At 41.1% G+C, this 27,123-nt stretch overlaps 1 protein-coding gene and 2 non-coding genes across 3 annotated transcripts in view; all 3 read left to right on the top strand.

Moving 5' to 3' along the window:
* The first annotated feature begins 4,176 nt into the window (after nt 1-4,176).
* On the top strand, nt 4,177-4,268 carry LOC122698986. Its single transcript, XR_006342485.1, has one exon. It is a non-coding gene; the product is annotated as a small nucleolar RNA SNORD116 (small nucleolar RNA).
* Nucleotides 4,269-5,807: 1,539 nt separating this feature from the next.
* The window catches only part of ARPC2 (actin related protein 2/3 complex subunit 2), a 28,037-nt gene continuing 6,721 nt past the window's right edge, over nt 5,808-27,123 (top strand). Inside the window, exons 1-7 of the mRNA XM_043910083.1 lie at nt 5,808-5,955; nt 6,171-6,252; nt 14,432-14,466; nt 15,724-15,836; nt 19,905-19,950; nt 22,349-22,535; nt 23,136-23,229. Of these exons, the coding sequence (XP_043766018.1) occupies nt 6,179-6,252; nt 14,432-14,466; nt 15,724-15,836; nt 19,905-19,950; nt 22,349-22,535; nt 23,136-23,229 (549 nt within the window). The 5' untranslated portion in view covers nt 5,808-5,955; nt 6,171-6,178. The remainder of the gene's footprint in view (nt 5,956-6,170; nt 6,253-14,431; nt 14,467-15,723; nt 15,837-19,904; nt 19,951-22,348; nt 22,536-23,135; nt 23,230-27,123) is intronic.
* Nucleotides 9,040-9,176, top strand: LOC122699004. Its single transcript, XR_006342498.1, has one exon. It is a non-coding gene; the product is annotated as a small nucleolar RNA SNORA42/SNORA80 family (small nucleolar RNA).

The following is a 27,123-nucleotide window of genomic DNA, read 5'->3' as shown; positions in this document are numbered from 1 at the left end:
AGCTACATTTGGATACATTTGGATACCTTTGGATACATTCTTAGTCAACTGGCATCTCAGTTTCATCATCTATAAAAGAACTAATGGTAGTTCCTACTTCTTACAGTTATCACAGGAATTCAATGAGATACATGTAAAGTTCTTAAAATAGCACCAGCACCTAACACAGAACAAATCTTCAACCTGAATAAATGTTAACCATTACTGTGTTTTCAGCTGTCTGCCTCCCGGCATTTCCCTCCCTCCCCATTCAGCTCTACCCCACAATTTACCAGTCTTTTACTTTCTGCAAGATGTCATGGTCTTTTGCCTCTAGGCCTTCACGTATGCCTCTTTATCTGCTTGGCTAATTCTTATTTCTAAAACAGTCAGATGTTTTTTCATATCCATCCATTTGAAGTTTGACAATGCCAAGGACAGGGAGTAATAAGAACCCTTGTATGTTGCAAGTGGGAGTATAAATTGGTACAATTTTTTGGAGAGCAATTTGGCAACAGCTGGAAAAGTTAAAGGTATCCATAATCTGCATCTCAATAGCTACACTCCTAGGGATATACGCTAAAGAAACCTTCACACCTGTACACAGGAAATATGTATAAGAATGTTCCATACAGCACTGCTTTTTATAGCAAAAATACTGAAAAGAACTTTAGTGTCCTTCTTCTACAGGAGAGTAGATAAATACCCTGGTGATCATAACACATAATCATATACTGGAATGCTGCTGCTGTTGTTCAGTTGCTAAGTTGTGTCTGACTCTTTATGATCCCATGGACTGCAGCATGCCAGGTTTTGCTGTCCTTCACTATCTCCTGGAGTTTGTTCAAATTCATGTTCATTGAATCAGTGGTGCTAACCATCTCATCCTCTGCCGCACTCTTCTCCTTCTGCTTTCAATCTTGCCCAGCACCAGAGCCTTTTCCAATGAGTCAACTCTTCCCATCAGGTGGCCAAAGTACTGGAGCTTCATCTTCAGCACTGGAATGCTACATCACAATTAAAATAGCTTCATGTAACAACATGGGTAAATCTCAAAAATATATTGCTGACTAAAAGAAACAAGTTTCAAAAGGATATATTTATGATATTAATAACTAATAACAAAAAGTTTAAAATCATGTAAATTTGCTACACATTGTTTATAGATACATGCATATGTAACACTAATAACAAAAAGTTTAAAATCATGCAAATTTGCTACACATTGTTTATGGATACCTGCATATGTAATAAAAGTGTAAAAACATGCCATGGGAAGAATAAACACCTAATACAAGGTGATGGGTACCTTTGAGGAGGAGGGGGAAGAAGGAGAAAAGGGAATAGAGTTGGGTTGGGCTTCACAGAAAGTTTCAACTGTATTTCTTCTATTGAAAAAAAGCACTCATGCAAGTTTAATTATAAAACATTAAGATTCCAGAAAGCTGGGTGGTGGGACAAAGATGTTCGTTCAATTAGTCATAAGTTTAAATAAACCAAAAGCCAGATGAAGAAAATGGAAAGATTGGTTGAAAAATCTGTGTCATAAAAAGCATTTGGCACTCTAGGTTCCCAAACAGTCAAATGATTACCCCTGTTTCCATCTGACCTATCCTATTTCCACCCCTTCCTCCATCTCTACCAACAGAGATTCATTTTCTATACATTCTAGCCCTAGCGAAGGCAGTGGGGAGGCACAGAGCTTACAATGGGATTAAGTGGAAGTGGCTTGGAACTTAGAATGCATTCTTAAGACTCTGGGAACACTCATAGCCAAGTTTATATGTCCCAAGAAACTAGAGGATGCTTCTCTGGAGAAAAGACCTCCCAATACTGACATTTGTGGGCCCTCTAAGAAATCCGGCACATCAATGCTGTACTTAGTCACTCAGTCGTGTCCAACTCTTTGCGACCCCATGGACTGTAGCCAACCAGACTCCTCTGTCCATGGGATTTTTCAGGCAAAAATACTGGAGTGGGTTCCCAAGCCCTCCTCCAGGAGATCTTCCCAACCCAGGGATCGAACCCAGGTCTCCCACATTGCAGGTAGATTCTTTACCAGCTGAGCTCCCAGGGAAGCCCAGCATGTCACTGGTACACCTCATAATAAGCCCACTCATCCAGTGCTTCTCACAACATAAAGTGCATTTGAGTCACGTAGCAATCTTGTTAAAGTGCAGATTCTAAATCTGCAGTTTATGGTGGGACCAGAGAGTCTGTATTTCCAAAAAGCTTCCAAAGGAAGCCAACGCTGCTAGTCCCTTTTGAGGAGTAAGGTGCTTGTCAACGCTTCTTGCCCACACAGTCAGCCTCCACTCAGCTTTTTGGAATCTCATCCCTAAACATGAACAGGCTGCTAAAGAAATAAGACTTTTGAGGATGGCCATTAACATAAATGAGACAAAACAAAAATAAACAAGCAAAAAGAAAAACAACAACAAAGAAATAGATCAAAGCAAAGAGAAGAAGAAAAACTAAAAAGAAACACACTGTAGTATCCTTAGAGAGAAGATATTCCTGTCCATAAAACATACAATATCCTCAGAAAGATAGAAGATACTCCTGTCAAATAAAACAAGGACAGGAACTTTCCCAGTGGTTTGGTGACTCCCGGTTTCATTCCCTAGTCAGGGCCCAGGTTCATCCCCCAGTCAGGGAACTACATCCCACATGCTGCAATTAAGACCCAGATCAGTCAAATAAATAAATATATAAAAGAGAAGAAGGAAAAAAAGAGAGAGAGAGAAGAAGGATAAAATAATATGGGAAGGGGAGTTGGGGGAAAAACGTCTTGGGAATTAAAAATAAAAAAACCTGAAACTTAAAATGGTTGAAGATAATGACAAGGAAATATCTCAGAAAAACAGAACAACAAAAACAAACAAACAATGGGTACAGAGTTTCAACTTTGCAAAATAAAGAGTTTTGAGACTGCTGCATTAAAATCCCAATAAATGACTTAACTGACTGAACTATATACTTAAAAACGCTTAAGATGAGAAATTTCACATTATGTATATTTACAATTGAAAATAAAAATAAAACACACCAACCCAAAGCAACAGAAAACAGAAGAAAAAAATGAAAATATCAATCCAGAAATCTAACTTTTAAATAACAGGCATTCCAGAAAGTGAACAAGGAAATGGAGGAGAAGAAATTATCAAGGAAATAAAGAAAATTGCCTCCAAAGATAAAGTACATGAGCTTCCATTTTGAATAAGTGCTCAGTTCAAAAAAATTAAGTCACAGCAAAGCAAATCATTATAACATTTCCAACCCACAGACTAAAGAGAAAATCCTAAAGCCTCCAGAGGCAGAGAAGATGTAACATACAAAGGATCGGGAATATGAATAGGAATAAGGCTTTTCACAATAGTAACCTGAAAGGTAGAAGAAAATGAATAATACCCACAAAATTATGACAGGAAATTATTTTCAAAACTTAAATTCAATAATCAGCCCAACTATAAATTCAACTACAAATCAAGTATTAAGATAAAATAGATTTTAAAATATGCGAAGATTCCAATATATCCCCCTATGCCTTTTCCTTTCAGTTACCAGAGGCGGTGCCTCAGCAAAACAAGGAAGTAAACTAAGAAAGAGGAAGGCATGGGATCTGTGAAATGGGCAAAACCAGCCCAGGAAAATCCCAGAATGACAACTGTACAGCAAGTCTAGAGAGCAGTCAGTTCCGATTGAAACAAGAGGAAGGAGACTCTGGGACAAAGATTCTAGAGAAGAAATAGAACTTATGTATTTGAGTATACAGAAAATAACTGCCAGACTTTTGGACAGAGTCTTAAGAGCACTTTCAGGGGTGGGGGCAGCCAACTGTAGATAATACAAAAAACTAACAAGCAAGGGGAAAAAGGCAATAATTAACTCTAGGAAAATTAAGGGCTGTATAAATTATAAGGCACAGTTGTAGTACACATTGGGTCATTGGTAAATAGTATTTGCATACATAATTTAAATGCTGATTATTGGTTTAACTAAAATTTTTACATAAATATGGGAGGTGGAGAATAGAAGAGATAGACTCATGTTCTTAACTGTCATGGCAGGAAGTCAACAAATAACCCTTAAAATGAACAAATCAAGAATTAGTATATGGATTTATTTAGACATATGGATCTAATCTGGATGAATGTGTAATAGAGTAGAGACTATTGCCTCTAAAGAGTAGGCCAGGGATCGATGACGACACCCTCTCATGCATTCCTTGGAAATCTGAACAAAATGAGTGAGAACTCACTACGGTCTCCTCATCAAAACTGAGGTCCAGCACGTTGCCAAAAAAAAAAAAGGCGTTGTTTGAAGGATATTTACACCTAGGTAAAAGTTCAGTTGGCTCCAAATGCGAAGGATCTAGGTCAAAGCCTGTTAGTGATCTACTGGTTTTTATCCATTAACTTTTAAGAATGTTGCCACTGGCAACTAAGAGCTGTGCTGTTCTCATAGTAATAAAAGGCCTTGGGTTTGGGTGACTCACTGAGGGTGTCTGTACATGTAGTGATTTTGAATAGACAGGAAAGATAATTGATATAAATTCAAGTTTCATACTGTTTTAGGAAAATGGTCAGTGCATTTCAAGAATTATATAGAACTATTTCCCCAAATCTGAGCAAGCTGGGTAACACCCATCAGTCATGTTAATGCTTAGTGTGGTTATGAATGTTTAAAGTTTTATTTTGCTACAATAAATGTTCTGCATTCATGTTTAAAAAAAAAAAAAAAGAGTAGGCCAAGGAACAACTTTTTTCATTACAAGCCTTCTAGTATATGTATGTATTTTAAAGTTATGTATCTGCATTATTTTAGTTCAATAAACAATGTTAAAACATTAGCATATAATTTGGGAGTAGTTTCAAATGGAAGTTTATCCATGGTCGGTAAGCAAAGAAATCCATTTTGAAGGGCTGTCTGGGCCTTGATGACAAGGGCTAGTTATTTGTTCATTTTTACATTCCCCATCCCTCCCTTTATCAAGAGAACGTAGCAGAAAGTAAATCAATACATGTAAAGAGAATTCAACTACATTTGTTCGATTCTCCATGGAGAAAAAGACAAAACAAGGCGCACAGGCATAAGACAGCCGCAGCACAAAAATGAGTTCATTTCCACATGCAGATAAGTTAATGTATGTCTCTGGCAGAGGCACTGGAATGAAACGGTTTCAAAGGCAGAGAAAAGTCACGTTCGGGGCATCTGGAGGCAAACTCTAGGCACAGAAATGGAGGCATGACAGGAATCCAGGCAGGCTTATTCACTTCGGAGACTCCTCATTCCTTTCCTTCCTTGACCTTGTTAACAATCTGTAGTTAGCTAAACTGAGAATGTGTTCGTTTCCTTCACCAGACTATAAGCTCCTCGAGGGCGGGACCTCTTGTGTTTCACTGTATCTCCAGCGCAGAGCAGGAGCCCACCACACATTTGGTGAAATGAATGCGCGACGGTGCCGCTGGACAGCCATTGGTGTGGTACGAGGAAGGGTCACTGACAAGCGGAGAGCAAAGAAGCTGGCTGGGAGATGACAAGAGCGAGCTTCTTGCAGGGTCTCTGAAATTACAAGACCGAAAGAGTGGAGGTAAACATTTGGGGAGTACGGGACCAGACTGCCAGGTGGACCTCGGGGAAAGGCAGCAGCCCGAGAGGACTGTAGGGTTACTAGCCAAGAGGAAGGAGTTGGGACTACCGGCATCGCGCGTGCGCAAGCGCGGCACCCACTCCCCCCGCCCCGCGCCCCACTCCTCCACCCCGCCCCCTGCCCGGCGCGATTGCGTGCGCGTGCATGAGGGGTCGGAGCGGAAATGGCGCCGCGGGGCCGCGCGTCCGGGCGGCGAGCGGAAGTGGGTGTGAGAGCGGAAGTGGCCGGCTAGAGCCGGGGGCTGGGCGGGGACCAGGCTTGTCGGTGAGGCGGCAGCGGCGGCGGCGGCGGCTCGGCAGGCGGGTTCAGGCTTCAGGGGCCAGGTCGGTCGGGTGGGTGGGTGTCTCCACAGTCAGTGCGTGCGCGGGCCAGCGCGCAGATTTTCCCCTTCTCCCACCCCGGTCCCTTTCCCCTTCTCCCCTAACCTCCTACCCCACCCAGCCCCCCTCCTCAAGGGGCAGCAGGGCCGCTCCCTCTGTCCTTTCCTCCCTTACCCACCCTCACCCGCCCTTGTTTCTCCTTCCCCTGTCCGGGGCAGCCGCCGCCATGATCCTGCTGGAGGTGAACAACCGCATCATCGAGGAGACGCTCGCGCTCAAGTTCGAGAACGCGGCCGCCGGGTGAGCGCGCGCCTGGGGCCGGTGGGTGGCGGGGGAGGCAGAGTTGACCCCTGATGATCGTTCAGTTCTCCAGTCCCAGAGGAGGGAGGTGAGCGACCTGGCCGGGTGTGGGGACTGCCCCGGCGGGGTTAGACGTGGGAGGTGATTGGGCGCGGTGGGGTGAGGGGCAGAGATGCGTGGGGAGAGGCTCAGAGGAGGGATGCGGAAGCAGTGAGTGGACAGGAGTGCGCGTGCCAAAGGGCAGGAGACCTGTGGGATGTGAGGGGAGCTTGGGTCGGAACTCTCCGCTGGAGGATCCCATTCCCCTCTGGAACGAGCTGGGGACCACTTCCCTCTGTATTCCCCGTCATTGTTCAGAACCCAGAGAGAGCCCATTTGGGATCCGGTTGGAAGGAGTTTTCAGGAATTCCCAGCACTGGGGGAGGAAAGAAGGTGGCAGGCCCAGATTCACCACCCATCTTCTCGCTCCCCACCCCCATCTTCTCGTGTAAAGGAGCGGGAGAGAAGACTAAGGCAGGCCCTACCTTGCAGCCGGAAAACCCGTTGGTCTCTCTAGTTTTACTTCCCCGAACCCTACTGTGAGAGAGACTGGTCATTTTGTTACATTTCTCGAGCAAAGTTAATAGTCCCCCCAATATCTCCACTCCTTTCTTATCGCTCTTCTGAGGTCCTGATTCTTTTTTTCCCCACCCACTGTCCTCTATCTGGTTATCTTTTAAATCTTTGTACCGTACCCCTTGGTCTGTGATTTCTTCTGTAGTCATTCCGGCCCAGATACACACTTAAAAGCCTCCAGAGTCTATAATAAAGTTCTCAGATAAGACCTGTTTGTTAACCATTGGCCTTTTTGAAACTAGGCTTTAGGACATGTTTCTAAGGCAACCTTCGCTGTCAGACACAAGAATCAGTAGAAGACGACCTCCTCCCCCAAAGCTGCTTTGCTTTTCTAATATAATATTTAATACATGAACCAAAGAATCGGTTTTAACTTCTAATTTTTGATGGCTTGTGGCCAGTCCCTTGGCCTCATTTCCCCATGTGTGAGGATGGGACTTCACATCTTGGTTACACAGTTGAGGAAATAGTGCAAACCGTTTCTGGTGAACTGGGAACTAATAATAGAGTAAGTGCTTGGAGAGCCCCAGATGGGAGAGGATTGGTGGAGGGACTTTCTGAGTGGACATAATGAACTTGTGGCTTGGAGGCATTTTTAAAAAAATACTTATTACCTGCCTCTTAAATTGAATATGTTGTCTCCTATCTCTGTTATAAGGCCACAGGTTTTATCTGTAGAACAAAGCACAGCTTTCCTTGAAGTAACACAGTGACCAGTAGTGACTGTTTCCTGCCAGGGGCTGCAGTTGCTTATATTTTAGGCTGACTTGCTTCTTGTCTTTGGCCTCACTTACCAGTTCTTTGCATTTTAAATGTTCAAGCCAGTCAGCTTAGTGGCTTATTTTCGGTGATTGCTGTGTACTTTTTTGAGCAGTGCAGCACATAGGAGGAAGTTAAAATAACTTCTGCATTTTCACAGCTGATGTCAAGTGAATTCTCAAGTTTAGCGAAAAATGAGACCTGGGTGGTTATAAACTGATCTACAAGATAAATGCCTGTGCATTTCAAGTAGAAGCATGCCTTGTAGTGTAGGAGTACGTTCACATCTGCTTGTTTATTAATAACTTGTGACTCTGAAATGTAGCCCATTATTCATAGCTTCAGCTCTTTTCTTTTTAGAACATTACTCTTAAAAAGAGCTACTAACTATTTCAGCTGGGAGTAAGTAGTCACACAAGTCTGGAAGGCATAATTTAGAACTTCTGGACTTTTTTTTTTTTTTACAAAGTATATGTTGTAACAATGTTAAATCTTAGGGCATGGCAGCAAATTTTGGGTTTTTTTCTGGCCTGTCTTCCAGTTGAGATGTGACTTTAAGTAAGTGGACTCAGAACATACTCTGCTGAAAATCACTTTGAAAAGAGACCGTGATATTCAGCCTAACAGGTAGGGTTTTCCTGGGATTGCAAATGTAACACCTAGAAGCCTAGAAGTTTCTAGGCATACTAGTAAGGTGAGGCAGCAGTAAAGTATTTAAGTATTTATCAAGTAGTTAACTATTTATCAAGGTGCATGCCTAGCCAGAACTTTTAGAGAATAACTAGTATTATTACATAATAACTAGATAACCATGAACATTTACAGGGTTCTCTCAGTGCTCAGCCCCAAACAGGAACAGGAAAGGGGGATCTTTCTAAGAGTATGGCAGAGTTACAGAGAACCTAGGGGGACACATTTTGGGAAGGAGATCAGAGAAAGATTAAAGAAAGGCAGTAGCTCTAAGGAGAAACCTTGGAGATTGGAAAGGCTTGGCCATTGTGGGAACCTGCTGGGAGAGGTCTGCTCCGCCCTGCTTTTCCCAGTTGGGGAAATGAGGTTCTACGCAGCCTTCCCCAGAGTGAATCCTCCAGCTCCACGATGCCTGGTGATAGGCAGTAACTACATATGGCTAGTCAGGTTGAAATAAAAATTAAAGTGAATTAAAATAAAGCTCCTCAGTCACACTAGCCACAGTTCTGGGGCTCAGTTGCCACACATGGCTAGAAGCAGTCAAATGTGGGCAGCTAGAGGTAGGACATTTCCATTATTGCAGCAAGTCCCCTTGGACAGCCCTGTTGCAGCTACTGAAAACGTGAGCATGAGGTAGTCTTAAAAATAGCTCTGCAGTATATATTTCAGAACACAGTTATTTTCCTTTTGAAGTTAATCTTATTTTAAGTGATGCCTTTCGGAGCATGGTAATGGATTTATGGCAGGTCCTCCTCTGTGGGCCTCTCATGGTGTACCCATGCCAGAGTAAATTGCAGCTTCGAACCATTGCCCAGCCTCCTTACTTGTGGGCTGCGAGCACTGAAGGGAGTTGTACAGTGTGAAACAAGAAAGGAAAAAAAATGATGCCTCTCAGGTTATCTTGCTGGATCTTCTTGCCTGTGACGTCCTTCTAAAAGTCTAAATTTCCTTCGAGTAAAGCAGTTCTGTCATAAGTTGTTTAAGAATATATTTGGTCATGAAAACCTTTTAACATGGAGGCAGTTTTGACAAAGCCTGAGAGCCATTCCAGGCAAATTACTCTTTTCTTTTTTTTCCCACCACACTCCTGGAAAGGTGGCTTATTGAGAGGATTCCTGTGTCCCCACAAAGTGGTAATTATTGGTAAATTGTCTTCTCAACAGCCTCCACTGAGACTGGGACACTGAGAGACTCCGTGATTAAGAAGCTGTGCACAACACTGCAGATAACCTCATGTGCAGGTCTTGTCAGGTTTTTTGGTTGGTTTTTTTTTTTTCAACCATTTAGGAATTCTTACTTAGGCTCCCAATTAAAGAAGTATTCTGGCAAATTAATTTAATTCTTTTGTTACTGTATATACACCAAGAACCTTTATAGCCTCCAAAGCTAGGCTTGTCAACCTCACTCTAGTCTGGAGTGCAAAATTGAGGAAGTGCTGTCAGATGCGAATTGCTGTTGATTTTAAGTGCATGCTGGCTTCTTGCCACAGCTGTGCATATTGTGGGGCGCTGTGCTTCTGTGAGGGGGAGTGAAGCTCAGCAGGCAAGCCATGCCAGTTGGGGTGGGCGAGGACTGTGGGAGGAGAAATTTGAGCGAGGAATAAATTAAATCTTGCTGATACCTTCTCATTCCCAAATATGCTGCCTGTGTCCTCAGGGAGACAGACTGCTGTGAAGTGGTTTGGAATTAGGACATTGTTTAAGCATTTAGAAGAAACTAGATGTAGCAGCTGACTTGCTGAGATGATCTGGTTGGTCTTTTTGCTGGTCACTGTAGTCACACACTACTGCCCACTCTCTGGCTGCCTCGGAGCTACTTTGGGCATGAGGCCCCAGAACTGTGTTCCTTTTGTGTGTACGAAACCTGCAACTCTGTTAGTGGCAGGGTCTATGGTTCTTTCATCTTTGTTTCCCCAGAATTCTTACTGTGTGTATAGTCAGCTTAGTACATGTTTGATGAAGCTAGATAGAATGGTTCTCAGTTTCTTTAGGAGTTTATCCTTCTTCTGACATTGTGTGAATCAGCTTTTAGACCCTCTTCGTTATTTTGAGATGTACCTTAAGAGAGTAGGACCACCTCTTACCTAATATGATCCATTTTTGTAGGCTTTGCTCAAAAAGGATGATGGGAGCCTTAGAGAGGACTTAAAGGAGATTAATCAAAAACTTTATGATGAGATAATGAGCAGTATTCAATAACTCCTCTAATTCAGCTCATAGAAACAGTAACTAGAAGAGGGACATAAATGCACAACAAGGAACTGGATGTGTTCAGGAGTAAAAACGTCAAAATCCTTAATGAGGAAAGAGGATTGGATAATAACAGTTGCCAGGAGTTCTTTAGTGACATTTTAGAAACTTCCTTAGAAAAAGGAGAGGAAGAAATTTTTTCTAAAGGAATTTAAGAATGGCTCTTGAAACCCATCTGAATCAATTGAGTATGTTTTAGTGTCTTGTGCTGTCCTGTCAGTAACCCTGAGGACTTAGCCACCTGGCTTACTCTAGGATTGCAGACACTGCAGCAGTCTGACACTAATATGGTTCTGTTTCTCCTTGTTTTGCTGACCAGTTCCTGATTGTTTGACATGGTTTCCTTCCATTTCAGAATGTGCCTGGGTTACAGATAGCAGCTCTGATTTACAATTTACAAAACTGGGGCTCTTGGGAGTTGCTGAGGGAGTAGATGGATTCAGCATTGTGTAGGCACCCTTCCCTGTGATTTGCCGACCTTGTTATGGTATGTCACATCTGGGTAAATGGTCTAGCCTTGGAGATCCTGCCACTGGGCTGCCTTAAGGGCCATGGGATCATTATCTCAGCATATCTGTAGCTGAGTCATAAGACCTTTGTTGGGAAACTTTGCCGTCCCCGTAACTTCTCAGTTAGTCCTCACAGCAGCTTTGTGTGGTGAAGTGAAGTGAAGTCACTCAGTCATGTCCGACTCTTTGCAGCCCCACGGACTGTAGCCTACAAAGCTCCTCTGTCCATGGAATTTTCCAGGCAGGAGTACTGGAGTGGGTTGCCATTGTGGTAGAGGCTTTTAATCTCCATTTTCTAGAAGAGGAACCTTTGGCTTGCTAACGAGTATCATTGCTGTGGCTACAGTAAGCGACAGAACTTGAGGTGAAGAGTCAGCTCTGAAAAAGCTTTTTCTGTGATTAAAGTTACTCTCACCACCTGAAACTTTAGCACACAGTCAAACAGAAAATAACTATTTGCCCTTTTGGCCTAGGGGCTTCTGTGGTAGCTCAGATGGTAAAGAATCTGCCTCCAATGCAGGAGACCTGGATTCGATGCCTGGGCTGGGAAGATCGCCTGGAGAAGGCATGGCAACCCACTCCAGTATTCTTGCCTGGAGAATTCCATAGACATAGGAGTCTGGTGGGCTACAGTCCATGGGGTCCCAAAGAGTCAGACACGACTGAGCGACTAACATTCTTTTGGCCAGTTAAGAGTACACTTGCTCCCAGACCAATCTTATTCCTGTCTGTGGTTGCTTGTGGTTTAGTCGCTAAGTCATGTCTGACTCTTGCGACTCCGCGGACTGTAACGTACAGGCTCTTCTGTCCATGGGATTTTCCAGGCAAGAATACTGGAGTGAGTTGCCATTTCCTACTTGAGGGGATCTTCCAGACCCAGGAATCCTGTGCTACATGTGGTCTCCTGCCTTGCAGGCAGATGCTTTACCAGCTGAGCCACCAGGGAAGCGTTTATTCCCCAGTAGCTCCGTGATTTTTAAACCACAAAACACTTGGTCTTGGACTTGAGCCACAGCCCTGTCATGGTGTATTTCCCACTCAGTGCAGTCCCCTTGTTAGGGACAGAGTTAGACAGAAGTCTAACCCCCAGGTGACTTCTCAGGAGGACTCCTTCAGCCCAGTGCTCTCCTCAGCAGCCTGCCTCTCTCCTCTGCGACCTCTATGCAGCCATAAATAGCAAACTAAAATATTAATGGCAATGATTTGACAAATATTCCCAAGTCAAGCAGCAAACCATTTAGTATAGATCTTAGCGACTTCTCCCAGTGGGGATCAGTGCTCAGGGAACTTTATGACCTAGAGAAATTCAAAATTTCAGAGTCAAAATGTTGGAACCCTTAAGGTTTTTTATCTACAGTTGATCTTTTCTTGGTCAGTTGATGAAGTGAGAAAGTGAGGAACTGAGTCCTTCTGTGGCTGACTTAAAGCTTAAAGGTTAAAAAAAAAAAAAAACAGCCTCCTACTAAGTGATACAACATGGGCTTTTATAAGCCTCCACCCTGCCTCTTTGGCACAGCCAGCCTTCTTCAGGAGAATGTGTTTCAGTGCTTCCTCCCATTGTGCAGCCTCTTAATGTTTCATTCAAATGGGCCATAGATTAATGTTTCTACTTCTTGCTTTGCTCTTGTTTTTTCTAGAAGTGAGAAATGGTGGTTGGTCATTCATCGCCTTAGTCACCAGGCTACAGTTTCAAATGAAAGATCAGAAACAACTTTTAATTTTTATCCAGTTCTTTTCATCATATCCTGAATCTAGTTCTTTTCATCACATCCTGAACTCACTGCTTGTCCATAAACCCACTTGATGCTTCGATTCTCAGACACCCAAAGTACTTTTCCTAAGTCACATATGGATGGCTTTGAAGAAGCAGAGTGGAACTCGATATGTGATTTGTATAGGTTGATTTTACAACCGGGCTAACATATGTTTAATAGAAGCCAGTTTCCTTGAGAGGTATGGTTTAGCTTTGCAGCAGCGTTTTAACAGTCATAAACCATGTTATTTATTCTGTTATTTCCCAGCAACTCTGAAGGGCAGCTCAGTCTTAGTTCCTTCTGCAGACGAGGGAGCGGAGATAGTAAAAGAGATACACATTTGATGGTGAGGTCTTGAGCAAGTTAGGCAAGAATAAATGTGAAAGTGTGTATATCTTGTCTGCTGGCCTGTAAAACAAAGTGGAATCATTTGAGTTATAGGGTGTTAGCTAATAAAACTATGGAGTCTTCATTGGTTTCCTACCATTGGGTTTTGAGGAGAAGTGAGGAAAGCATTTGAAGTAGCTTTTCACTGGAGGTTAATTGACCATTATTGTTTTTAACTGGATATATGTCATGCTTTCTGGGTTAATAACTCAGCAGTATTTATCAAACAGAAGTCCATGTACCAGGCTCAGCTGGGAATCACATTGAAAGTGGTAGACCGTCAGTGCCCCCCAGGAAAAGTTCTTCCATGTCTGTTCTCTTGTTTTATCGTTAGCAGTTGTGTGAAGTAGGTAGGATCATTTGTGTTCTCCCATTTTAAAGATGAGTAGGTGAGAAAATGAAGGAATGCAGGCATTAATTTGTCTGAAAACATGGTCCTGAAGAAAAGGCTAAAGTTGGAAAACAGGTGTCTTGACTGTTGTCAGTTATTTTGCTGTTACTTTGTGCTACATGTTGTATCAAAGTACAACACTGGAAAAAAAAAAAAAAAAAGAAAGTACAACACTGAAATTTAAAAACACACCCCCCCACCCCACCCCACCCCCCCGCAAAGAAAAAACAAAACAAACAAACGAGTAGAACCAAAGAGGGCTTCATGAAGGAGAGTGGTGAGTACTTAAGTGATGTAAGGGAGAGGGAAACACAGTGTAGGAAGACTTACAGATTGTCTTTGAAATGGAATAGGACTGCATCATTTTGTGGCCTGAACTCATCCTTTCATTTTACAAAAGAGGGCATTTTGTGAGTCATATATACAAACGTGTCTGTCATGGTCTTAAGGAGTTAAGAATTGAAGGTGAGCCCCAACCACAGCAGAGACTCAAGCTGCAAAACAAGCTTTATCTGTCTGTCCTTTTTTCAGTCTTTCACCATTAGTAAGCACAGAGGTTCAGGTGCGTGAGAAAATGAATTGTGTACCTGGATCAAGGTTGTCTGATCTTAAATAAAGCTCAGGAGCCTTTTGCAAGTCTCCCTGAAGGCAAGCAGCAATGTCCTTTTGTTGGCCACGTTGCACAGCACGCAGGATCTTAGTTCCCTGACCAAGGTTTGAACCCGTGCCCCCTGCATTGGAAGCACGGAGTCTTAACCACTGGGTCACCAGGGAGGTCCTAGCAATATAGTTAGCTAACTAAAGGACTTTTATTTCATTTTGCAGAAACAAACCAGAAGCTGTAGAAGTAACATTTGCAGGTAAGTATCCTTTATCTCGCCTATTAACAGAAGGCACAATATGAAAAATAGAAAAGAAAATTGTTCCTAAAATAAACTTTGACATTTGGGCTCCTATCTTGATTGTCAGGTTTATTTTTTTTTTCTGGCTTTTATTTTCGATCATTATTCATGGATTTAGTGAGCTATATAAAGTTGCCTGCTGATATCTTAGAAGTTTGGGTTTAATTTTGTGGTACAAACTAAGGTTTTTTAAATTTGGAAATATTATGTTAGTATCTTTAGCCATCATCTTAGTTTACCTAGCACTTAGAGGAGTAGGGAATCACAAAAATACTTGAGACTTGTTCAACAAGTCAGAGAGAGAGGTTAGTGCTTTCTTTTCCCTAGAAAGAATTGGGTATTGACACTACTCACTTGCTCTGTGAACTTTGAGGCGTTGGTCATGCTGTTTATTAATAAAATGGGGATGCTTAACCGGGTCATCTTGGAAAACTTTTTGCAGCTCTGAAGGGCTCTGACTTGGAGGCCAGGCACCATCCCCTTCCCTCCTGCTAACTGGCAATGCCAGAGCTGCCTAAAGTAATGACACTCAGCCCCAGGTTTCAAGAACTATGTAGAGGAGAGGCCTGTGAATTACAAGAACTTAAGAGCTAGCCAAACACTCTGTGTGAGCCTTGTTTGGATCCTAATTCAAATAAGACAACAATATTTTTTAAAAATTCTTGAGATAATATTTCAGTGCTTGACTGGATATTTAATATATTTTTTTTTAGGCATGACAGTGGAATTGGGGTTATGTTTTTTTTAGAGATGTATTCTGAAATATTTATGGGTGAACTGACATGATGTGTGAGATTTGCTTCAGAATAAATCATTGGGAAGGGCTGTGTCTAAGTGAAACAAGGTTGGCCATATATATATTGATTAATTGTTGAAGCCATGATAAGAATAGGGGTTCGTTGTATGTTATATTTTATACATGTTTAAAGTACATCACAATAAAGGTTTGCTTGTTTGTTTTTTTTAATTCTTTCAGCACAAAGTGATGATTAAAGTAAAAATGGCTTTGTAATTTTAGAGAAAAGAGATGAGTTCTTGATAATTCTTATCTCAGTGTTTCTACTGATTTTCCACATGGATTTTAAATGAACGTCATTTTACTTACATGCCTACTTGTAAGGGAGATTTCCTTGTGCCCTGCAACAGGTAGACAGGCACTTTGAGATGTTATTCCCTATTCCCAAGCTAAGCAAGATTATTTGCCTCTCCTGGCAGATTTTGATGGAGTCCTCTATCATATTTCAAATCCTAATGGAGACAAAACAAAAGTGATGGTCAGTATTTCTTTGAAATTCTACAAGGAACTTCAGGCACATGGTGCTGATGAGGTAAGTTGCAGATCACTTTTCCCTGGGAGTCTTGTTTCCTCCTCACCTTTTCCTGGCAATTTGCCGCTCCTAGAAGATCCACGGCACTGAGTCATCCACACTGGCACTGGCCACTCTGGGTGGCTTGCTCACCTAACCAGGGGCTCTTGACTTCATTTCCATTAGTCATAAAGAAGGGTGTTTCTCAGAAAAGGTTTTGGTTCTCTGCTTGACTGCTTTGTACACTGAAGAAGTAAAGATGTTCTCTAACCAGTGAAAACAAAAACAGATTTATTTCTCAAAAAATGTAGCAAAGAATACTTTTCCTTGACCAATACAAAAAGAGCTATGGCAAGACTGAGATGGATTCAGTTCTATTTCTGTTACATTGAGAAGCAGGTATATAACCTTGGTCTGTTTCAAGTTTACAGGCATAATTTCTCATTCTAGAAATTTAGGAACAAATCTGCCCTTCTGCTTTTAAATTTAATGCTCTTTAGAACTGGCCTCTGTAAGTATCTCTTCTTCCTTATGACTGTCTTAGGGGAAATAAGAAAGGGTGTCCATGTGTTCAGAAACTCTGGGCGGCCATGCTTTATTCACTGACTTCTTTCAATAGGTTTGGTTCCTGTTGAACTGTATTTGCTCTGGGGAGAGCCATTTATGGAAGAAAGAAAATGTTATTACACCAGTGTGTGCACGTTGTGGTTGGGTCTCAAAGCAGGAAGTATGACTCAGTTCCTGAATCAGTTTTCAAGTATCTTCTAGTTTTAACAGAGTAGGTTCTCCTTAATGTGGTAAATGAAGATACAGCCATTTCTATTTTCTTTCTGATTGAGAGTAATAGTAGTTTGTTATATTTTTTTTTAAGTTAGTTTATTTTTAATTGAATGATAATTGCTTTACAGTATTGTGTTGGTTTCTGCCATACATCAGCATGAATCAGCCATAGGCTTACATGTGTCCCCTCTTGAACCGCCCACCCGCCCCCTACCCCTCCCCACCTTCTTGTGTTGTTTCAGAGCCCCATTTTGTGTTCCCTGAATCATACCGCAAATTCCCATTGGCTATCTATTTTATATACAGTGGTGTATATGTTTCCATGCTACTGAGAGTAGTAGCTTTTAACTTACTTAAAATTTATGTGATGAAAGAGCTGTTTAACAAAAACATATGATCAAAATCTCGATACTAAAAACTAAAATTAATGTTAACCAAGCCAGATACCAACAGCCATACACGGTCACTTCCCTTACTTCTTCATATGCAGTTGGTTTGCCCTGGAAGTTCAAAGGAACAGCTAAAACCTTCTCTGATTTTTCCTCAAGTTCAAGAGAAGAAGAATGGTTTAGAGAATTTGCATTCAGGGTTATTTTAGCTAAAAAGAAAGAGCCTCAGGAGAAAGACTTAAGTCTTTTAACGAATTTGAAAGATTACTAATGTGAGACCGGCTAACTCTTTACCAGATGAAGATCAAGAGGAAATAAATGGCAGTTAAGGTGGCCCTGCTTTAGATGAAGTAGAAGACAACTACCTAGAAAGAACTGTTGAACATTTGAACAGATAACTGCAAAACTGTGTGATCATTCCCCCTAGACCTTCCCCTCTCTTTAAAGATCTTGATGCAGTAAAAACAATCCTGGGGAGGGAGAGAAAGTGTTAAGCTAGATTTCTTAAATCTTTGTTCCAGTCTGCTTTCCTTACAGTGAAATTCCAGAATACATTGCTATTCTTGTAGCTACCACAAGGGTCAGAGAACCAACCTCACCCACTCAAGTGGGTGGAATAGGTAACCATTGGCTGTGTTGCAGCAGAGTGCAGGGTAAATGGCTCCCTGGGTTGGTTAAACAGTGACCAGCCTGTGATAACCACAGGAAGCTTGTTACTTTGTCACAGGCCTTTTTTCAAAGCAGAAAGCCTCAGCTGCCAGGTGGGAAGGTCTGATTTCCTGGTGTCAAGTTGTAAGAGGGGGTGCAAAGTGAATCACAGTTAAAAGTACAAGTGAAGTGAATTAGGAAGCGTTGGCTGGTTTTGCCAAGAGGAGGGAGCAGAGGAGTTGACCATGGTATAATTTTGGTTCTAAAAACTGCTTAGATCTCAGAATATTAACTTAGTATCTTGGGCTTTAACTGAATAACTTGGAACCTAAACTAGGAGCCGTGGTTTCTCCCACATCTGATTTTCCCTTCCTCTAAGTACACATAGTACAGAATTGTAGATAGTTAAAATTATTAATGGGACATGGGTACTACTTTTTTTACCCTGAAGTGATTTAGGAGAAGTGGTATATGGGGCACCTGAAGTCAAATCTCTGTGCCACCAATAGATTCTATGACCTTGAACTTCTCCCTTTAGTTCCTCTTCTGTAAGAGATACCTCACAGTGGGTGTATGGTCACCAAATAGGAACTATGTGTGGCATTAGTTACCTTTTGCCTTTACATAACACAAGTGTGGTCACTGATTCATGCTGTGAAGTCCACCCTACTGTCCAGGTTTTGCATGTTGAGACTTTGTTCCAGCTGTAGGATAACGGTTAAATAAATATGTGGAGTACTAAAAACTACTTAAGAATGAGGAGAAAGAATGTACTATATGATAATTCTTTAAAATGGGACATGAAATAAATGGCTCCTGGTTTGTATATCATATGTGTTTTTAAAACCTGGAGAGAACACTGAAAATAAGATTAGAAGAAAAGCATTGACATTTGCTCAGTTCTTTGTTCTGAGTCCCCAGATGCTGGAGATGGGCTCTGAGAAGCACACACTACTCTTATAATTAAAGCAAGTTTATGCTCTTGTTCACTTTTATTTTTTTTCCCATTTATTTTTATTAGTTGGAGGCTAATTACTTTACAATATTGTAGTGATTTTTGCCATACATTGACATGAATCAGCCATGGATTTACATGTGTTCCCCTTTCTGAACCCCCTTCCCACCTCTTGTTCACTTTTAACTTGGTAACTTAGATTCGAATACCTCTTTTTTTTTGGTATCCCAGAAAATGCAAGAGGATCGTTATTAGTATATTTGTGGTGACACCATTAAAAAGTGGATGCATAGAGACAAAATCCCACAGCCTGTTATACGACTGGGGGTTAGTATTGACATATTGGCCTCCATTCTGCCTTACTGTGGAATAATGCTGACTCCTTCCCTCCCTAAGTTCAAGATTTTACTGAGACGGAAATAAGACCTGTCTATGTCTTGCCTCTAAAACGTAATAAAAACTATTAAATACCGAGAAGTTATTGAATTCTAGTGACTTTAATTTTTCTCTCTCCAAATAACTGCCTTTTCTCCTGCTTAATGTGTCAATAACATTTAAGTCAGAACTGTTCCTTCCCAAATAAAAAGATTGATTCTTAAACCATCTCAGCCTCAGAGCAGTTCCTGCCAGGAAGAGCAATCACACTGGCAGAGAAAAAATAAGAAGGTGTAAAAGGGACTCTTGTTTTATCATTTACTCCAAAAAACCTGGAAAATAGCCAGCTGTAAGGATTGGTTTTGAGAAAAAAAACATTTAGAGAGTACACCCTTCTGTGGACCCCCACAGTATAAATAACTGGCTAAGATTGAATTATCCATTGCTTTTTGCCTTTAAAAAAGCTGGTAGTAAAATAATTTTAAAGCATTCAAGATAAGCAGGCTAACCAGAATCAGTTCCTGACAGTTCTGATTTTACCATTTCATTCACCTGAGTTAGTGGTTTGGCCTATACTTGGTTGATAACTAACATGATCTATTCTCACTTGAGTTCAGCATCCTTCTACTCTCTTGGGGAAAAAGAAAAAGGGTAATTATGTGTAATATAAGATCTGGAGGAGAACAGACCATATAAAGGGGGTGACCAGGTGCTAACCTTTTGGAGTTAATCGAAGTTTTGTGAGTGATTTGCTTGATAACTCAGATAAATCTTCTTCCCTCCCTGTATCCTATTTCCCATTCGCCTTTTGAAAGTTAGGAAGAATGCTGGCTTAGGAAAAACTTGGCATGCATGGTGCTTTGAAAATAATGAAATTCTCTTTTGAATTAACATACTTGTTGATATGTATTTGTATGACATACTTGTTTTTCTATTTTCTAGTTATTAAAGAGGGTGTACGGAAGTTACTTGGTAAATCCAGAATCAGGTATGTAAGTAATGTGAATGGCTATGGAATGACTTGGAAAGAAATTCGTCCTGTTTGTGCTATGCTTTTTTTAGCCAACAGATTTTATGTAAATGTTACTTATTTATGAATATTTCTGCATGAGTTCAGGTCCCACTTTCAGTTCAGTTCAGTTCAGTTGCTCAGTCATGTCCGATTCTTTGTGACCCCATGAATTGCAGCACGCCAGGCCTCCCTGCCCACGGTCCCACTTTAGCTGTCTCCATAAACCTAGCATTTAAGCGGCTTTGCATTGTCCAGTAATGGATACACGTTATTGGTGTAGTCACACAGAGAGTTGATGTATGCTGTTTTTAACATTGACTCTTTGTTAATGTTTCAGCCAAAGGGCCACCTTTGTTTGCCCATAGTGATTAACATGCCTTTTGAGAAGATTAAGCCAACATTGATTCTCCCTCCCAGCCCCCAGTAACACCTTTGTACACAGCACATTTGGAGAAGGAAAAGGAATATTCACAGCTATTTTCACGTTTTCAAATAAAATTTTCAGCCCCTAATCAGTGATCTGTGCCTCCTTGATTAGAAGAGCTATGTTGTATAGCTTTAAAGGAAACTTAAAGAGGAAAAAAAGGGAACAGTATTTTTATCCCTATGATTAAGTAGTAGTTTTGAATTTTGAGGCATCTATAGCCAGGCCCCATAGTGAGGACCAAGTTGTAAGACTGCTTGAATGTAATATTTGTTACTCAGATCCTATGACTGGTACCTTGACTTAACAAATCTTTCTAAAAAGGAAAATGTATCTGTCTCTTTTTAACAGCAGTTACTTTAAAAAGAAAAAAAAAGAAAAAATGATGGCACCTCACCATCCCCATTAGAATACTTTCCCCTGACTCTTATATGCTGCTCTGGAAACAAAGTAGCTAATAAAGAAAAGTGCCTTTGGAATGTAACTTGTTACTTGGAGTATTTGCCTATGAGAACTTTGTGCTCCATAAAGAATACTGAAATTTATTCTTCCCCAAATTGATGGTACAAACATATCTCAGAAATAAAAGCCAAAAGATAAATAACAGTGTGGGCTCTGAGAGGAATCAGGGAATTTCAGAAAGAAAAATAACTAGAGCAGAAAAAGCGTAAAGGAACTCTTGGATGTTCTTGTCACCACTCAGATCCTAAAATCTATCAGAACAAGCAGAGTATGACCTGGATTTTTCTCTATGGGTTTATCTAGGCATGTTTGGAAAACTCAGCTAGCCATACTAGATTTTACTTTTCTTCATTCTCATCATGTTTTCTTTATCATATTGGAAGCCAGACTTAAGTCTGGCTTCAGTTATAGTTTTATTTAGTTTGTTTTATTTGGCTTCTTAAAACTAACAAACCCCAGCTTTAAATATTTTCTTTCTTTTTTTTTTTTTTTTAATCTAATCTTGTGGTCTATTTCTTTATCTGGTTTTCAGGTATCCAAAACTGGAGGATGATTGATATTATTTAATTTTGGAGTGCCAGGAATGTGCTAAACCCTGTCTAGAACAGAGATTTAGATAGCCAGTTGATGCTGTCAGTGAGGATAGATCCCCAAAACACAGACCTCAGGAATGCTCTTAGAAAAGTATTAAATGGTAACAAAGTATAAAGGTCTAAGAAACTTGGAAATGTGAAGTCTGTACAGTTCTGGTAAAATTATTCCCATCATTTGTTTAGAATATGAAATGATCCTAAGTGATGGACAGATATTCTTGCAAAATCATCTACAGGCTTTTGGGCAGGTATATGTCATTCAATTACATAATAAAGCATCCTAGGCACTTGGCTTCTTTGAACCTTTTTTTCCCTCTAAAATGAGAATAACTATATCTGGCCTGTTTCATACAACTCATATGGAGATCAAATGAAGTAAAATGTTTTAAAACACTTGGAAAAATTTACAGTGTACACAAATAAATCTTTTGGGGTGTATACAGATTTTTTTTTTTTCCCCTTTTAGGTTTTTGCCCTATTTCCATTCTCAGGGTTTGCAATGGCATGCAGGCAGGTATATTTTTTTTTATCAAAAAGCAACCAAGCTGCTCACCATGTTGGCACTTGGCATGATAAACCATCAGAGAAAAATATGAAACTCATTAATAGGTTGATAGCATATTCAGCCTGCTTTCACGATTGTGTCTGGAACATTAAATTTCTAAAAGTTCCAGGATTATGACTTCCTCCCATTCCTTATTTGTAATCAGTCATCTTTAATACTGATTTAGATTGTTGCATGGTATCTGTTAATTAGCTATATATATTTACAATAATTTTACAAGAATTAAGGTTTTATTTCACCTCATTTGTCCTTTGAGGAAGATGGACGTGGACTGCATTTGTTGTTTTTTTTTTTAATATACCTACTGGGTGTTTTTATTTTCCCCTCCAGGATACAATGTCTCTTTGCTATACGACCTTGAAAATCTGCCTGCATCCAAGGATTCCATCGTGCATCAGGCTGGCATGTTGAAACGAAACTGTTTTGCCTCTGTCTTTGAGAAATACTTCCAGTTCCAAGAAGAGGGCAAGGAAGGGGAGAACAGGGCAGTTATCCATTATAGGGATGATGAGACCATGTGAGTATAGGTAGAATTTGGTCCTGAAACTTCGTTGTGTCTGTCACATGTGCTTGCCAAAAGATGTTCAGCTAAGTCAGACCTTAAACTATATTGTGTGAAGCCCCCCAAAGTATCTTTCTCATAAAATTCTTTAACCCAGGATGTAGATGGTATGGCGAAGGAGAAGGCCACTTCTCCTTGTCTACAGAAAGTTGGCAAAAGATAAAAAGAGAATCTAGCACTTCCTTTAAGGCACTAACATTTTGAGTCCCCTTCTATAATTTAGCTGGGTAATCAGGAGGCTGAGGGTAACTATAGGTTCTAAGAAATATTTTTTTTAAAGTGGGGTTCTGAGAATCAGCTAACTCTGGATTCCAAATCATACCATATAGACAAGTTCATAACGTCCACTTTGGGTGATTTTCATCTCTTGCCTCACGTAAAGTTTGCATTTATTGTACTGACTTCGTGGCCATAGATAATCAGTCTCACTAGCACACCTTGTTTTATGAATTAAAAGGTTTATGATGACTTTACCCTCCTGCCTCGCTTATAGATCAAGTTCTCAACAAAACCCTGTTCTGATTCTGTACTTACTTGTGGGTTTTGTTCCCTCAGGTATGTTGAGTCAAAAAAGGACAGAGTCACAGTAGTCTTCAGCACAGTGTTTAAGGATGACGACGATGTGGTCATTGGAAAGGTGTTCATGCAGGTATGGAGCAGACATCTTGGGGCGGGGAGATGTAAGCCTGGTGACTTACACCCTGCCATCAAAGAGACTTCCCTCGTGGTCCAGTGGCTAAGATTCCTCACTCCAATGCAAGGGGACCCAGGTTCGATCCCTGGTCAGGGAGCTGGATCCCACATGCCACAACTAAGACCCAGCACAGCTAAATAGTAAATAAGTAGATATTTTTTTAAAAAGATAAGAACTGGCAGCCCCATTGATGTTGAAACTTGATTTAAACAGTCCCCCATCAAGCTCACTGAATTTTTTTTTCTTAGTGGTTTTAGCCCTTTTCCGGGACTGAACTAGAGTTGGTTCAGACGGTAAAGAATCCACCTGCAGTGCGGGAGACCTGGGTTCAATCCCTAGGTTGGGAAGATCCCCTGGAAGAGGATCCCCTGGAGTGGCAGCCCACTCTAGTATTCTTGACTGGAGAATCCCCATGGACAGAGGAGCCTGGTGGGCTACAGAATGGGAGTCACAAAGAATCAGACATGACTGAGCAACTAAGCATAGCACATAGTAACAAGATGACTGAATATGAAATAGCCTTCCTGCCATGGGGTCTTTGATTTAAAGCTTGGTCACGTTTCCTGCCCTCTTAAGTTTTCTTCAAGCTTCTAGCAAGGTTTGTTGGCTTGGCTTGTCAGTCCTAAAGTCTTTTCAGAATGGAATCTAGAGAAAATTCTTAGGTGGTAGGTAATGCATTAATAGCGTAGAGTTGTCAAACTGGCAGTGAAGAGAATGGGCCTGAGTTTGGCTGAGGTCTCCATGGAGCGCCTCCCTCAGAAGCAGCTCATCTACTAGAAGAGTAATGGGTGTTAGCAGGACATTTTGTAATTGGATTTCTGGTGTGGTTGGACTCAGGTCTGACACAATACAACAACCATTGTGGCTTTGTCATGCTGTCTGCTAACCAGTTGCTGGCTTTAGGACATGAGAGCTCACTGGTGAAGTGGTATCCTGGCTCGTTTCTTATGAGACAGCTCAGCATTCAAAGTCTAGTACAGAGGTTAAATTAAAAAAAAAAAAAAAACACAAAACTTTGTATGTTCATTCTGTTCCTTGGCAGGGTAATGAAATTTAAGAATTCCAGGACAGAAGCTCTTTTGCCAGGTTGAGTTGAAAAATAATTGTGCTTAATATAGTGAGAATACTTTATGTGTAGGCATTCTAAGTGGCTAGGGGAATCTTCAAAAGGGATATTCTCCATTTGACCATCTGTAGTGGCTTTTTGTGTTAAGCTAATTAATCAGAAACTAATTTTGTAGTGCCCATGCAGAAGAATCAGAATATTGACACAGCGTTTGAGAGTACTAAACTTTCAAAAGTGTGTGTGCGGACACATAGATATGTATGTCTTAGGTCCTAAATGTAAACCTCAGACAGGCATTTCATGTGTTTTTATGCAGAATTGACAGGGGAATTAAATGCAGTAGCTCAGAAATTGGGCTAAATCCAGACTGACAAGCTAATTTTAAAACCTATGAAGTATATATTTAGATTTGGCTGGGTTTTTTTTACCAGTCTTCTTCCACTTTATTCCAGACAACATCTTAACTTATTTTTATACTTTAAACAGATCTTGTCTTGGAGAGTGTACTGGAGATTTGTTCCTTAGGAGAATTTTGAGTATTCTTTTTTGCATGTGAACTTATGCTCTCCCTCAGAGTCCATGTGGTGGGACACTTGTCTAAAAGAGAAAAGAAGGTCTGCATTTTTGTACCGACAGTGTCTCCAGTGAGTGACGGCCTGGCCCCATGTGAAAAGGCGGTGCCCAGGAAGCCGTCTGCCCTTCCTCCCTCTCCAGACTCAGAGGCAGTGGTAATTTACTTGAAATGACCTTAGTAATGTGCACTTATTTTGCTGGTTTTCCCCTCCAAAATAAATCAAGCACTGTCCTAGGCCTAGTTATTTTAAATTTCTAGGAAAAAGGAGAGCAGTGAATGCCTAGCCTAGAATGCCGTGACCTGGGAAGGCTGGTCGTGGTCACTTGTCTGTCTGTTGTGGGTCCTTGTTTCCCATGCTGACATGCACCTCCAGCCTGGTCAGAATGCCATCCCTCCCTTGTCATTTGTCAGGCTGACTTGGAGGGATGCTTATTGCTGTCATTTGGAAAAAGACAGGGAGGGGCATTCCCCACTCTTATGGATGTGCTGGTGCTCACCTTTGTAGGTATATGAGCTGTGAGCATCAGAGAAAACCTGGTAGATATCATTTCAGCACTCATTACCTTGAAAAGCAGTAGTTACCCTTTCAGAGATTGGTGAACCAGAATTGTTTATATAACTAGATCTTTAAGTTAGTTCAGTAGGTAAGAAAAATTAAGTGGAAACCACTGGTTACTATATGTTCAGGACAAGACAAGCAGTTTGCCTCGTAGGCAGTGCTGAAGATGTTATTCTGAGGATCCTTGCTGCCTGTGTACATATGGGGTTACACCTGTAGGATATTTTCCTGAACTGGGGACCCTGAGGCAAAGTGAGTAATTTTGGTAGCATTGCCAACCCCCTCTCCAGAGAGGTTATGTCATTTCCCTCCCACCTCCAATGCATGAGTGTCCATTTTCCCAAAGTGGAGCTGAACTTGTGGATTTCTGCCAGTCTGACAGGTTAAAAATGGTTTCTGCTTTCTCTTATGAACACAGTCAAACCATCTTTTTTTTTTTCTTAACGCTGAAGGCTGTTTTTTTTCTTTTCTTGTGAGATGTCTCTTGATGGCCCCTACCCATTTTTCTATTGGGTTATTGATTTTCTCAGTTTCTTCACATACTTGGGAGACTGGCCGTTTGTCTGTGATAAGAGTTGCAGATTTTTTTTTTTTCCAGTTAGTCATTAGACTTCGTGGGTTGTTTTTGTTGTTTGGTTTTCCCCCAGGTAGAACTTTATTTTCATGTAGTGAAATTGATCAACCTCTGGGGCTTCTAGGTTTTGAGTCATAGTTAGAAACGCCTTCCCTACTGCAAGGTTGTAAAGAAATCTACCTGCATTATTTTCCTGGTGTTTTTATAGTTTCATGTTTTATGTGTAAATCTTACTGCCTATGGGTAGTTTCTCTTGGTGCATGATATGAAAGGTGGAGCCGTCTTTTTTTCTAAGTGACTACTCCCTGTCCCAGTGGCAGCTGTTTAAAAGTCCATGTTTACACTATTGGTTTAAGATGCTGCCTTTATCATATACTTAATTTCTGTGTATATTTGGGTTTATTCTGAGCTGCTGTGGTCAGTTGTGCTTTGATGGAAGAAAGAAATAATATTGTGATGCCCCAAAGAGAAAAAAAGGAAGAAAAAAGAGGCAGTATTGCTGATACATATGTAACAAGACTCTTAAAGCAAAAGCGCTGGGTTGGTGGGTTGATTGGCTTTAAGTGTTGTGTAAGAGAGAAAAACCAAGGAGAAACAAAGGCAGGAGATTGCTTGAATTATAGCCCCAAGTCAGTATATTGTTAACCAACTCTGAAATGTATCACTCTCCAGGTACAAAACTGAGAAGTGCTGCCAAGTCCCCACGGGTTTACAGATACTGCCATCTGGTTGTGAATGCCACATGTACCAGTGAACTGGAGCATTCAAGAAACTTATGAAACACAAAGTGCTGGCAGGCAGTTTTTATCTGTTCTCCCTGCCGGGGCTAAAAGAGGGAAACTGATAGAAGTTAGAGAACCTCCCAACCCAGTTGCAGAATGAACGGTATTTTCTAGAGAAGGGCAATTTCAGCAGTTTTGCTTTAAGGATTTCCATTTTGAATTATCTTGGATCCTTCCCTCCCTCTTCAGATATTTTTCCTTTGGGGATCAAAGTTCAGAGGGGAGCTCACCTAACCCAGTGATGTTATTTCCCACCAACCTTTGGAAGCTACACGAGGAGTTCAGAAGGCAGGG

The sequence above is a fragment of the Cervus elaphus genome, chromosome 8, assembly GCF_910594005.1.
Source record: "Cervus elaphus chromosome 8, mCerEla1.1, whole genome shotgun sequence".
In the NCBI taxonomy this organism is placed as follows: Eukaryota; Metazoa; Chordata; class Mammalia; order Artiodactyla; family Cervidae; genus Cervus; species Cervus elaphus.
Note: the sequence above shows the minus strand (reverse complement) of the source record. Positions and strands in the feature narration are given on the sequence as shown.